Source organism: Pogoniulus pusillus, chromosome Z (genome assembly GCF_015220805.1).
Source record: "Pogoniulus pusillus isolate bPogPus1 chromosome Z, bPogPus1.pri, whole genome shotgun sequence".
NCBI lineage: Eukaryota > Metazoa > Chordata > Aves > Piciformes > Lybiidae > Pogoniulus > Pogoniulus pusillus.
The window spans coordinates 65,808,777-65,823,274 of record NC_087309.1 but is presented as its reverse complement, the minus strand read 5'-3'; the positions used below and the strand labels follow the sequence as shown (position 1 = coordinate 65,823,274).

Here is a 14,498-nt window from a genome sequence, read left to right as displayed (position 1 = left end):
ATTTCTTTTTTATGCCTATGAATTTTGTAGTCCTAATACAAAAATGGTGAGATTCAAGAAAGGGGACAGTGTGGGTCTACGATTGGCTGGCGGAAATGATGTAGGGATATTCATTGCTGGAATCCAAGAAGGCACTTCAGCTGATCAGGAAGGACTGCAGGAAGGAGATCAGATTCTTAAGGTACGCCTGTGTCCCAGTTAAGCAAATTAATTTTGTATTGTTCAGTTTGCTTCATGGTGGAAGTCAGAAACTAATCGTGATCTTAGAAAGTCAAATTATTGCTTAGGAAGAGTGGCAGGGTCTTGCTGAAATGAGTTTTTGAAGAAGTGTGTATCAGTCTTTAGTTCATTTAAGATTCTGTGGAAGGAGTAAGTAGCAGAAAGACTAACCAAGAAAAATACCTGAGGATGGGAGCATACAGTTTCTCTGCAATGTTTCTTCCTAGTCTTGGAGGGGGAAAGTTGAGGCCAAATATTCTTCTTTCATGTGTGTCCAACTACCTTGGGTAACAGTGATTTATTTTCCTAGGTTTTTTTTTATTATATCGTTTATGCCATTTTTCCTCTTAGAATCTCCTTTTTTGCTGAAAAGCCTAATAAGAGGATGATGTAATTTTCTACACATTTTCTCATGTAATACCCTGGATTTTCAAAGTCTTTGGAGCCTGTTAAAATAGAAGCAACAGCATATCAATGCACATCCAGAGCCTTGTTCTTTCAAAAAGATTAATGCTAATGGCTGGAATAAAATATTCCTTATTGGGAACTGACACCTATATTGACATAAAAATCCCAGAAGTATAATAAAGGAAGAGAATATTTACATTTGTGTGTGTGTGTGTGTGTGTGTATGTATAAAGTAGAAATCTTTACTTGTTCATTTTATTGTTGACTTTCCAAGTGTTGATTCTTTTTTAGATTGTTTTTGTTTTAACGTGTGTTTACTGGGGTGGTTGAGGTTGTTTCGCTTGGTTTTTTTCTATACAGGTGAACACTCAAGACTTCAGAGGCATTGTTCGGGAAGATGCCGTTTTGTATCTCTTAGAAATTCCCAAAGGAGAAACAGTGACAATTTTGGCTCAAAGCAAGTATGAAGGTAGGTGCTTTGAAGAAAACGTGTGTAATTCCATGAATCTTTTAAGATCTGTTTTGTCAGTAAAGCCACACAATCTCTCTTGTGTTCATTCTTGATAACACTTTAGTTACCTTCCTTTTCAGTTGATTGGAGGATGGCTATATTCCATACCACAAGGGTCATACAGATGTGTGTGTATGTGATGTGTTTTTTAGAGCACTTCTCCAACACTTTCATTAGTATGGAATAGTATTTCTTAATCTTGAAGCGTGGCAACATACTGCTTGTTCCTTCTGCTTTCCTGTCTGTAACCACTGGCCCAAGAATTGCTGTTGGCATGCCTTTTCTGAGGCAGTCAGGAACATTCAGTCAAACAACAGCAAATGGACTGTTCTATTAATGAACAGTTAAAGAGCAAGCAAAGTCTCTTGCTTTTCTGTTGGAGACACAGCTTGCTATAATACTGAATTACTGTAGCTGCCTTATGCTTTGGGAAGATGTGAGTACCTCCTTCTTGCAGAGCTGTGTAGGCTATGTGTGTGCAAGTATAGAAGTCTTGATAGTATGTGTGTAGAGCAATGGATATGCAGACTGTAGTTTTTGCATCTTTTTGAGTGGAGGAGAAGAATTTCAGAACTTTAGAATAACTGATTAATCTTTCTTTCATATGTAAAAAAGATCTGAAATAAAGAGGGGTTCCCGTTTTAGTCTACAGAGATATCATGGCCTGTGGAAGAGGAGATTCATTCTTCATCAGAAGCCACTTTGAGTGTGAGAAAGAGTCACCACAGAGCTTAGCATTCACCAGAGGGGAGATCTTTAGAGTAGTCGATACACTGTATGATGGCAAACTGGGAAACTGGCTGGCTGTGAGGATTGGAAATGAGCTGGAGAAGGGCCTCATTCCAAATAAGAGCAGGTAAGCTGGCGTCCTGTCTTCCTGCACGTTATTAGACATAAGAATTTTTTTTTCTTCTGAATGATTTTTGCTTCCTTTACTATGCCTTCTTTCTCTGTTTTACCTCTTTAGAAGTGTGAATGAATTTAGAAGTGTGATTGAATACTGGCTGATGTTATTGCTCTGCCACTCCCCATCATCTTTGCCAAATATTGGCAGACAGGAGAGCTGCTTGTGGACTGTAGGAGGGCCAATGTCACTCTGGTCTTCAGAAAGGGCAAGAAAGAGGTTCCAGGGAACTATAGACCAGGCAGCCTCACCTCCATCCCTGGAAAAATCATGGAGCAGCTCAAAGCACTTGGAAGAGAAGAAGGTTATCAGGAGTAGTCAGCATGGATTTACCAAGGGGAAGTCGTGCTTAACTAACCTGATAGCATTTTGTGATACTATAACTGAATGGATAGATTCAGGGAAACCAGTGGATGTAGTCTACCTTGACCTTAGCAAGGTCTTTGACACTGTCTCCCATGACATTTTAGTGAGCAAGCTGAGGAAGTGTGGGATGAAAGAGCAGACAGTAAGGTGGGTTAGGAATCGGTTGCAAGATAGAGTTCAGAGGGTGGTGATGAATGGTGCCAGGTCCAGCTGGAGAGCTGTGACTAGTGGTGTCCCCCAGGGATCAGTGCTGGGGCCAGTCCTGTTCAATGTCTTTATCAATAACACTGATGAGGGCACAGAGTGTCTGCTCAGCAAGTTTGCTGATGACACCAAGCTGGGAGGCTTGGCTGATACAGCTGAAGGCTGTGTGGCCATCCAGAGAGACCTGCACAGACTGGAGAGCTGGGCACAGAGGAACCAGATGAAGTTCAACAAGGACAAGTGCAGAGTCCTGTATCTGGGGAGGAATAATGAACTCCACCAATACAGGCTGGGAGGTGATCTGCTGGAAAGCAGTCCTGTGGAGAGAGACCTGGGGGTCCTGGTGGATAACAAGTTAACCATGGTACAGCAATGTGCCCTTGTGGCCAAGAGAGGATGACATTGCCTACATAATAGAACGGATATTTGCAACACAGGCCTAGAGCTTCTGTCTCAGCAATCAGCTAAGCTTTGACCACTGTTTGTTTCAGTTCCTCTTCTAGAAAATGAGTGGAGCATTGTGGTTTTGCTTTTTTTTAATTTCCCTTCTCCTCCCCTGCCCTGTCCCCAGCCAGATGAAATCAAACCAACCAACCAAACAACAACCAAAAAAACCACCCAAAACCCACAAACAAATGAACAAAACAAAGCCACATATGAGGAATCTCGTGACTGTGCAAGAGTACCCCAATGATTCATCTTTTAGAAGAACTTCAGTGCTGGAATTGTTTTTGTGTGTTCTTGGACGAAGTGTTTCAAGAACTTGTTCCAAGGCTAGTAATATTTATTTGTAGCTGTAGTCTTTATTTTTGTGTGTAATATGGCATGAAACATAACAGTGCTTTTTGCTTAGGAATACTTTCCTTGTCAAGGGCGACAAAGCTGGTGAGGGGCCTGGAACACAAACCCTATGAGGAGACACTGAGGGAGCTGGGGTTGTTTAGCCTGGAGAAGAGGAGGCTCAGGGGTGAACCTCATTACTCTCTACAACTACCTGAAGGGAGGCTGTAGACAGGTGGGGGTTGGCCTCTTCTCCCAGGCAACGAGCAATAGAACAAGGGGACACAGTCTCAAGTTGTGACGGGGAAGGTATAGGCTGGATGTTAGGGGGAAGTTCTTGCCAGAGAGAGTGATTGGCATTGGAATGGGCTGCCCAGGGAGGTGGTGGAGGCACCGTCCCTGGAGGTGTTCAAGAAAAGCCTGGATGAGGCACTTAGTGCCATGGTCTAGTTGATTGGCTAGGGCTGGGTGCTAGGTTGGACTGGATGATCTTGGAGGTCTCTTTCAACCTGGTTGATTCTATGATTCTAAGATGCACATGAGGTAATAAGTACTCAAATGTGCGCAGTGTGTGCAAGTGTTAAAATTCATTGGCAGAAAAACCAGGATGTTTTTTGATACTAAGTTCTTGAGCATAGTTGTGATTTTAAGATGGAGAGAAAAAACTCACAGCTGTACATGCTGTGAGTACGTGTGTGACTCTGCTGCCTACTTCCTGGTTAGTACATTCTGTCATCCCTGTCAATTGGTCTGACCAGCCCAGCCTTTGTTTCAATGCTGTAAGGACTTAATTTAAGAGGCCTAGTGGAGAAAAGAATAGTACCAATAATTTGCTAGGCCTTCAGTTCTGAGTTGCACTTGCTCACCGCCTCTTTCCAGTTATATTCTTTTATTTATGCTTTTATGAATTATTAATTTAAAACCTGAAGAGTCATTCTTGCCCAGAAATCTTGTATCTATGGTGAGTCAGAGCATCACTCTGACACTGTGTTTGCTCCTGGACAAAAGAACATGGACTTCTCTTATTTTTCCTTCTGCTCATGGCTGGCTGTCTGGTGAACTAGCTGCTGCAAATTCAAAATCCTTTGTTACTCAGTGAAAGCTCCTTTGCCCTCTTTGACTATTTCTGTGCAAATGAACTCTCTGCTTTCTCTTCTCAGAGCTGAGCAGATGGCCAGTGTTCAAAATGCCCAAAAAGACGGCTCAAGCGATAGGGCAGACTTCTGGAGAACACGTGGCCAGCGATCTGGAGTGAAGAAGAATCTGAGGAAGAGTCGTGAAGATCTGGCAGCGATTGTATCTGTGAGCACAAAATTCCCAGCTTATGAACGAGTTCAGTTGCGTGAAGGTGAGTGAGTCTGCTGCAAGCCAGCTGCGCGCTTATTTCTAGCTGTTTTTTAGCTTCGATGTTAAATTGTAACAACAGGAAGGGATGACATTTTGCTTAGAACACAAATTTCTGGATGCTATTAACTCAGAAAAAAGTATTTTGTTTCTAAGCTGCTGCTGTTCTCCTTTGCCTCCAAGTTACATGTGCCAATTTCAAGGTTTAGACTGAAAAAGGACGAACAGGAGAAGTTTCCTTATTTCCTCAGCTTCTCCTTGGCTAGCTCTGAAAGTACAGTCTCTGTGCCTGATATCAGTCACCATCTTTATCTTCCTTGTAAATGCCACTTTAGCATTACTTTGAGAGCAAATAAACACCACGTATTTTTTCAACACCTGTGACTGTAACTGTATTACTAGTGATGTTGAGCATGTCAGGATAATTTTCTGGGTATTCACCCATGATGGTTTTGTGGAACAAATTGTAGGAAGTATTTTAAATGAGCTCCCAGATTTCGAGATGAAAGCTGAGCCACAGAATGTTGTTCGCCCATTAACTTGAGGACTTACATTTGCACTTTTTGGCATAAGCATAACAGAGTCTTTCAGTTTTTCCTTTTCAACCTGCCCGTTGCTGGCTTAGCATTTGTGTCTTTACACAAAATCCACTGAGTTGAGGGTTTTGTTACTTTGCTGCATGAAAAGATTACTGAAGATCCGAACGTTTTCAGAATGTAGAATCCTGAAAACATTCTACATTCGGAATGAAGAGTCCAAGCAGCTTTCTCAGCTGGTGAAAATAGTGCTGTGTGTAAGTTATGCTGTTGCACCAACTTTTGAGAAAAAAAAGTCTTCAACTTTCTTATAACTGCTTATAAATTAGGGGTCTTCTCTGTGTCACTTATGTAACAAAACTCCAGACTTACTTTTTTCTTCAAACGTTTTTCTTTCAGCTGGTTTTAAGAGACCTGTGGTGATATTTGGCCCTATTGCAGATGTTGCTATGGAGAAGTTGTCAAATGATTTGCCTCACCTGTATCAGACAGCGAGTAAGTTGTTCTCCTGACTTACTTATCATCCATAATGGAAACAGTGGATAACTTAATAATCACAGCTGCCTAGCCACTCTAAATAAACTAAAATGTTGTCTTTGCAGAGACAGAACCCAGAGATGCAGGTTCAGAGAAGTCAACTGGGGTAGTGCGCTTGAACACTGTGAGGCAAATCATTGAGCAGGTAGAACATTTCTCTGAAAATTTCTTGTACTCAAAGGCATGTTGTTAAATTTCTTTGATTCTAAAACTTACAGAGTCCTCAAATCTTCATCTGTTTCTGCGGTAAGAAGAATTGGCGTAATGATAAGGCTGTTCTGAAGCTGTTCAAAACCACGTTTTATCATTTTGATAGCTGTCCTTCAAGTACGAGGGGGAACCTGGCATGATATGAGAGATGAAGTTCTTAGTCCATTTTGAAGTTGAACAGAGAGGCATCTGTGTTTCACTGCATGCTTTCTAAATTTGCCATGGAAGGCTTACTGTCATGCAGTGATCTGCTTGCTCTTACTGTTGTCAGAAGTTTAACATTTTAGATTGCATCAGATAGATTACTGCTCTTGAACTAACAGGAAGTGACTGTGATAGCTAAGTTACATCTACTAAGACTATATTAACTCTTTATATAATACTGTTTAGAGAACAGGTAAATGATAATCAAGAAGTGTAAAAAACTTTCCCAAAAATATACACAGTGGATTATTGTCCTGAGCCAAATAAAATGAGTGTCAGAGAGGTTAGAATGTCACATGGAAATGTGTTCAAAGCTCAGGCCCCACTGAAGCACCCATTTGAAATCCCATTAATCTTTGCACTAGGCGCAGCTATGAAGAAATACATTTAATGGAAAAAAAAAGTGAGATTTGCTCCTCTAGTGTGTATAGATAAAAGCTCAGACCTAGAACCCAGAGTAGTTGTGGTAGTGGAAGCTGTGGCTGGGGCAAGTAGAAAGACCAGCTGGTTAATTTTCACCACCTGTTTAACAACACAAAAAGCTGGAGTAACTGCATTTTATGTAACATGAGAGCTAGTTAAGACTGTGGACATTCAAGCAAAAATTGTTCAGAAAAATGGAGTTGAAAAAAAAAAAAAGCTGCCTGCTGTGGCTTCTGAATGTGATATAACTGTGTGGGGGGAAATCCATCAAGTTGTGGCCTTGTTTGGAGAAAAATACCCTGGTTTTCCTAAGCTACCATGTTCCAACCACTTCATCTTGTTCTCCACAAGCAGCAGACTGACTGGGCTTTTTTGTTAACAGGATAAACATGCTCTGTTGGACGTGACTCCTAAGGCAGTGGACCTGCTAAATTATACCCAGTGGTTTCCAATTGTGGTCTTCTTTAACCCAGACAGTAAACAGGGTGTGAAAACAATGAGACAAAGGCTATGTTCCACATCCAATAAGAGCTCAAGGAAACTCTACGAGCAAGCGAACAAACTGAAGAAAACTTGTTCCCACCTTTTTACAGGTAAGGAAGAATGTGTCTAACCAGCTTACCAAGAGGGTAGTGCATGTAAAGGTATGGTCATGAACAATCCCCTCCTTGACCTGCTTTTTATTTTCAAAGTTCCTGGTTCTGCTGGTTTCTTATACCGTGATTACAAGATAGTGACTTAATAAGCTTGGTGAATAGACAAATTATAAAGTGAAAGCACTGTGCCTCTATTGCGATCTAAGAGCAGTGGCTGTTTAACATCCTCACATAACAGAAAAATAAAGTTTTAAAGAGCAAAGACTGGGTAAAGGATCACTTTCTATATTACAAACACATCAAATACACTTCTTCCTTCAATTTTTACAGCCACCATCAATTTGAATTCAACCAATGACAGCTGGTATGGCAGTCTGAAAGATATAATTCAGCAACAGCAAGGAGAAGCAGTATGGGTATCTGAAGGAAAGGTAGGTACAAAGCTTTGCAAATGTCTCAAGACCTCTCTTGGCAATAAAAATAGTTCTAGATTGTGTTTGCCAGTGCTGGATAGGTTAGACAGGTAGTCAATTGGTGTCTTTGGTGTCTTCTAGGTAACAAAAAAAATACTTATTATTGTTGTTTCCATTATACTTTGAAGATTTCATCATTATGCTGTGGCCAGGGCATATTGGAGAAGAGGGATAAACTCTTACAAGGACTTCACTTTATGATTCTTCATTAAAGATTTTTCAGTTCTCCAGAGTCATTTTAAGGAGTTGTTTGGCATGACCTTGAGACCTAGCTAGATTGTACTTTTAATATTTGTTTCCTAACTCTTACTGACTTTTCTCTAGCTGGATGGCATGGAAGATGATGCAGATGATCGTATGTCTTACCTTACTGCAATGGGGGCTGATTATTTGAGTTGTGACAGTCGGCTGATCAGTGACCTAGAGGATACGGATGGAGAAGGAGGTGCATACACTGACAATGAACTCGATGAGCCTCTAGATGAACCAAGGGTTTCATCTGTTAGCCGGTCTTCAGAACCTGTGCATCTTGAGGAGGTGAGATGATTGGATTTTTCAACAGGGCTATAATTTGCCCTTTCTGAAAACTCTGTATGTATTGCTTAAAAATGAGATTTATCTTACCTCTGAAAGTGTTTGAGAATCTCATTATATAGAGCAACAATAGTAATAATAGCTCTGCTTTTCTGCCTAACACTGTGTGGTAGGGTTGAAATTACTCCCTCAAAATAACATCTGCAGACTAGCTCAGAAAGTTTGGAAGCAAGTTAAAGCTATATATTTACAGCAAGCTAAAATCTAAAAGCATAAAATACAATGCATATATACAGAATATATTTACATATATTTACAGTTTAGAAATAACACAAAGTTCCCTGCCCTGGACAACCCAGAAAGGGCTAACAGCCACCTTCTCTCTCCAGAGGGAAATTCAGGCCTCAGTGTGATCTGTTCAGCCAAGGTTAGTGTAGCCATGCAAGATCAGCCAGCACAGGGAAAAGAGGAGGAGGCAGGAGACAGAGTAATTTGTGCAGTAGACTTTATACTAGTCCAATAAACAAATGACACGATGCAGACTTACCTATTATTTTTGTCTTATAACCAATTCTCTATTTATTTTTACAGTTTTTTTTCTAGTCAGCATCTCTGAGATCTTATTATTCCATGCTTATAGTTTAGAATTATTAGAGTGCTAACTCTAAACTACCACATACTAAGTTTCCTGATGATGTCTCATCACCATGACCTTTGCAATGGTATTTGCAGCGATTGTAGTCAGGTTGCTGGCAGTTTGACTCTTGGTTACTGTTTGCACAAAGAAAACTTGAGGAACACCGATAGTGAATGCTGCACTGATTTTACCTCTTACTTTATTTCAGAGTTTAAAAAAAAATAGCCCAGAACCAAGGGCTCAATTAAGAAAAGCTGGTAGCAGAGAGATCCTTAGAGAGCCAAGTCCACCTCCATCATTCAAGCCTGAACCACCTAAGGTAAACTTGTAGAAACAAATCTAAATGCATAGTTCCTCTGTTTGGAGAGCTCTCCAGGGCAGCACATGGGATGTGGCAACAGAATGATTATAAATTAAAAAATGTTGTCAGTGTGCAGAGAAGGAATGGCTGAATGTGTTGCAGGATCAGGCAGAGGAAAATCTAAAAAGATAGCCTTTCTCTTCAAATACACATCATCTTTGCATGAAATAAGAAGATAGACTCCTTTTCGTGCCTGCTAGCAAATAGAAAGTCACTCTTTCATACCAAGAAGAATTAATGTAGGATAATCATTAGGAAAAGTATATCTGATGGGAATTATTGCAAGACACAACCCAGAATCTGCCGCCTCCAAAATCAGTCTTCATCATTAAACAATTAACTATTTACTCAAACCTGTTCAGGAATAATGCAGGGGAGAAAAATTACAGTGTTTGGACACCGATTTCCATTTCAGCAGTTCCTTATTCTCCTAGCATCAGAGCTCTTGATTTGTGATGACAGATGCCCTCGCATGCTGCATACTCAAAATATATTCAGGTTTCACTTGACAGTAGAGATTAGGCAGAGTGTGGCATCTGTGGAAATAAGAGAACAGAATAGAAAAGAGTCTTGGGTCCTGTGCACTTCTAAACTCCTGGTAGTGATATGCTAGATTAGGTGACATGGACTAATTATTTGGAAGGTGATTTTCCTCTGTGCTATCTCGTAACACACACTGTAATTCATAAAAATCCTCAACAAATGGGACAAAAAGCTCTTCTTAAATGCTAGGCTGGTGTGTAGTGTGTAAGTGAATGCCGACAATGTTACATCAGTTCAAATACCTTTTTCAGTGGCCAAGAGAGCCAATGGCATCCTGGCCTGTATCAGGAACAGTGTGGCCAGTAGGACAAGGGAGGTTATTCTTCCCCTGTACTCAGCACTGGTCAGGCCACACCTTGAGTCCTGTGTCCAGTTCTGGGCTCCTCAATTCAAGAGAGATGTTGAGATGCTGGAATGTGTCCAGAGAAGGGTGATGAAGCTGGTGAGAGGCCTGGAACACAAACCCTATGAGGAGAGGCTGAGGGAGCTAGAGTTGTTTAACCTGAAGAAGAGAAGGCTCAGGGGTGACCTCATTGCTCTCTACAACTACCTGAAGGGAGGCTGTAGCCAGGTGAGGTTGGTCTCTTCTCCCAGCAACCAGCAACAGAACAAGGGGACACAGTCTCAAGTTGTGCCAGGGGAATTATAGGCTGGATGTTAGGAGGAAGTTCTTGCTAGAGAGAGTGATTTGCCATTGGAATGGGCTGCCCAGGGAGGTGGTGGAGTCACCATCCCTTCAGGTGTTCAAGAGGAGACTGGATGAGGCACTTAGTGCCATGGTCTAGTTGATTGGCTAGGGCTGGGTGCTAGGTTGGACTGGATGATCTTGGAGGTCTCTTCCAACCTGGCTGATTCTGTGATTCTATGATTCAAATAGAGATTGACACTGTTAGATTTTGGTTTAATGCCTTGATTTGAAGTAAAAAAAATGAAATTGCTGAGGTAAACTTATTTGCATGTTTCATACTTACAGGGAAAATTACAAAATAAAGAGGATCTTTATGACTTCCCCAAGAACTATGACTCCAAATCAAGTAACATTGCTGCCAGCAGTGAGATTTCAACTGTATCAGCTAAAGCAGCACCACCACCAGTTTCTGTGAAACCTGCATTTGGACGTCCCATTATGAGAAACTCTCAGCCAGCAGTCCCATCTGCAGAGGAGGAAGAGGAGGCCAAGCTGGAAGAGGAAGGAAGTGAACAAGAAAGTACTCCAAAGTCTGTACTGAGGAAAGTAAAAATATTTGAAGAGATGGATCATAAGGCAAGGATGCAAAGAATGCAAGAGCTACAAGAGGCCCAAAATGCCAGGGTATGAAGGAAAACATTCTCCCTGTGTTGTGCTTTCTGGCATCGAACCTGCATCCTGAAAAGGAGAAACATGCCCTTGCATTGTGCTGCTTCTGGTGAAAGAAGCTTGTGAAACCACACATGCCACTGTGTGGACTTGGATGCAGTAGGAAGACATATTTTAAGGCTTCCTATTGCAACTATAGAAAGCTGACCTCTCATAATCCCCCACTGGTTTTGGCCATTAGTTATTTTCGTGTGCACTTGAGATTGCTACTCTCACACAAGATTATATAATTGTAGGAATATGAGTAAGATCAATTATCAATTTGTGCTTTAATTGTATCAGTTGTAGCTGTGACCTTCTAGATCTACTTACTGTCTAACATCCTTGATGAATAGGCTAACAGAACAGTTGTTTTCTCCTACTTTCTTTTTAAGCTTGAAATAGCCCAGAAGCATCCAGATATTTATGCTGTCCCTGTCAAAACACCGAAAGCAGAACAGAGCTGGCCCCAGCCTATGAGGTAGGGTGCATTCAGTTCAAAGCATTTTTTCATGATTGTTTACTTCACCAGCAGGAGGAAAACTGGTTTTGCCAGCTTTTATTCACACAAATGTTCCTGCCCAAATAGATTGCTTTCTTGTGCCTCAAAGATGACTGTAAAGGTTAGGCAAAATTTCAGAGAGCTCTTCTTGGTTTTCAGGATTTTTTTTTCTTTCAGCTCACTTACAATATTTGAGTTACTTTGGAAAAAATAATTTCACCGAGATACACTGACTCCAGTGAGTTTGGTAAAACATGGGTTGCAAAAATCATGGCTTGTGAAACAGAAAATCCTTTCTTTGGCAGATTTTATTTCTATATGTCTGCTTAGTGTCACACTAAGTGGGTAGTACCACAGCGTATGAAAATCAAATGTGCTCACTTTTAAGCATAAGAGCTCTACTGAGAGCCTTGAATAAGGAGAGAAGTCTGACAGTTAAAGAAATATCCTCTAAGCAGTCTCAGGTTATGAAACAAGAAACTAGGGATGCAAAAGAAGCAAAAGGCCTAGAAAGAGTCTGGTGCAAACTGAGTACAATGTCAGGTGGGGTAGCAGCAGTGGCTAAAAATATCTCTGCTCCAAGTGCCATAAAGCTTCTGGTGTGTGGGCATATGAGGGGACACTTAACAATAAAGAATCATAGAATCATAGAATCAACCAGGTTGGAAGAGACCTCCAAGATCATCCAGTCCAACCTAGCACCCAGCCCTATCCAGTCAACTAGACCATGGCACTGAGTGCCTCATCCAGTCTTCTCTTGAACACCTGAAGGGATGGTGACTCCACCACCTCTCTGGGCAGCCCATTCCAATGGCAAATCACTCTCTCTGGCAAGAACTTCCTCCTAACATCCAGCCTATACTTCCCCTGGCACAACTTGAGGCTGTGTCCCCTTGTTCTATTGCTGGTTGCCTGGGAGAAGAGACCAACGTCACCTGGCTACAGCCTCCCTTCAGGTAGTTGTAGAGAGCAATGAGGTCACTCCTGACCCTCCTCTTCTCCAGGCTAAACAACCCCAGCTCCCTCAGCCTCTCCTCATAGGGTTTGTGTGATTTTAAATCTGGTTTATTCCAGGTAGTTTGTGTAGATCCAATGTGAAGCTTAATGAAAATAAGATGCCTGTCCAGACAGACGTACCATGTCCATGCAGTTTTTTATGCACTAGAAGGGATTTCTTTGTGTGGCTTTCTAGGTTGTACATGGCCATAAAAACAGTACTAAGTAAAACTGTTTTTCAGCTTTTCATAATGAAAGTAAACACATCTCTCTGTTTCTCTCTCTTGCTGTATTAGCTCCAGACCTCCAGAGCCCCAGAAAGTGCCTCTTAGACCTTACCTAGAGAACCGTGGCAGTTATGGCAGCGATGCAGAGGAGGAGGAGGAGTACCGTCGGCAGCTATCGGACCACTCTAAGAAGGGATATTATGGACAGCCATCCAGATACAGAGACACAGAATTGTAGGCTCACTAGTGTGTGCATACATAATGCTCTTTGAGGTTTCTTCCTTCACAGCCAAAGTGGAGCCGTAGTTAGTCTTGAAAAGCTGTACTTTAATTAGGGGTGGTGTTAGAGGGTGCCCTACTCAACTTAGACATATCTATACGCTGGAACTGGAAGAGTTCATTGTTGGGGATATTTTTTTGTTAGCATCTGAGAGAAAAAATCACTATTGCCTGAATGCTGTTGCCTGGTTTATAAGGACCAAATCCTAAAAGGTTTTGTTAATTCTTGGTATTTTAATATTTTAACATAAACCTCCTTATTTCCCTTTTATTAATGCTGCCTTTTTTGGACTGTTCTGCTGTGTTGTGGAAGTATGATCTGAGAGATGCACTTCTTAATGCAACAGAACTATATTTGAAAGTGTATTTGAAGAACTGTAAGTGCCTTTAACAAGAAGAATCTTAAACTCTTTGTTTTGACATCTGATACTTGGTGCAGAGCCATAACACACTAAAAGGGGATTGTCTGTTTTACCTGTTTGCTTTTTGGTTTTGGTTTTTGGTTTTTTTTTTATCAGTTTCATGGTAATAATTTCCCATGCATGTTATTTTTCTAAGTCCATAGATGCATATGCAATATTTCATAAATACTGACTGTACATAATAAAGATGTGATTGATTAAGTTGTTGGAAGACACCAGGATGTGTTTAAACAGATAAAATGATGTAGAAATTCAGCTATGTATTAAAACTTACAGACTGCAAATAATAAAGGATATATTCTAGACACAAACTTTGTGTATCTTATTTTTTCATTCAAACAGTGTTAGTCTTCTAGAATCTTTGCCTTTCATGGATACAATTGCAGCAGTACGGAGTCTCATTTCCTTCTGTTCAAGTAATGGGGAACTTCACCATTACTGCTGAAGGTGCTCCTCATTGCTCTGAATGTAATTTAAAATTTGTTGTGATGTAAAAGAAAACTAATGCGGAACCTTAGACCTCCTGCCAGAGACAAGCCTTTTATAGTGTCCATTTCTGCTACCTTATTCCTGCTCTTTATCCTTAATTCTCCTGTGTAAAAGAAAAATTATTGGTAGAGTCATAGGAAAATTTATTTTTACTTATGTGATGGAGAAGATGGTTGTCTAATGCTCTCTTAAAACATGAAAGGCAGAGTGTCCTTCTTTAGTACCACAACTCTTTCAAATGATTAAATACTGCTTGTATTAGAATATAGTTTGTAATTTGGTTATTGAATAAGAAAGCTGAAGTGTTGGGTTCATCAGTTCTTCAGAGGAATTTTCCCCACCACAGCCCAAGATTCTTGGCTTGTGCATTGCATTGAGTATTCTTATTTAGAGAATCACAGAACATCAGTGGCTGGAAGGGACCTCAAAAGATGTAGTCCAACCCTCCTGCCAGAGC

The 14,498-nt window shown here is 40.9% G+C and overlaps 1 protein-coding gene across 11 annotated transcripts in view; it reads left to right on the top strand.

The window, feature by feature from the left end:
* The window catches only part of TJP2 (tight junction protein 2), a 74,141-nt gene extending 60,278 nt beyond the window's left edge, over positions 1-13,863 (top strand). For all 11 annotated transcript variants that reach the window (XM_064140397.1, XM_064140392.1, XM_064140391.1 and 8 more), the window contains 13 exons: positions 31-181; positions 988-1,096; positions 1,784-1,994; positions 4,553-4,740; positions 5,672-5,767; positions 5,875-5,954; positions 7,029-7,239; positions 7,573-7,673; positions 8,040-8,252; positions 9,095-9,205; positions 10,764-11,102; positions 11,522-11,607; positions 12,921-13,863. In XM_064140397.1, coding sequence (XP_063996467.1) covers positions 31-181; positions 988-1,096; positions 1,784-1,994; positions 4,553-4,740; positions 5,672-5,767; positions 5,875-5,954; positions 7,029-7,239; positions 7,573-7,673; positions 8,040-8,252; positions 9,095-9,205; positions 10,764-11,102; positions 11,522-11,607; positions 12,921-13,089 — 2,065 coding nt within the window. In that variant the 3' untranslated portion in view covers positions 13,090-13,863. The remainder of the gene's footprint in view (positions 1-30; positions 182-987; positions 1,097-1,783; positions 1,995-4,552; positions 4,741-5,671; positions 5,768-5,874; positions 5,955-7,028; positions 7,240-7,572; positions 7,674-8,039; positions 8,253-9,094; positions 9,206-10,763; positions 11,103-11,521; positions 11,608-12,920) is intronic.
* Positions 13,864-14,498: the final 635 nt, after the last annotated feature.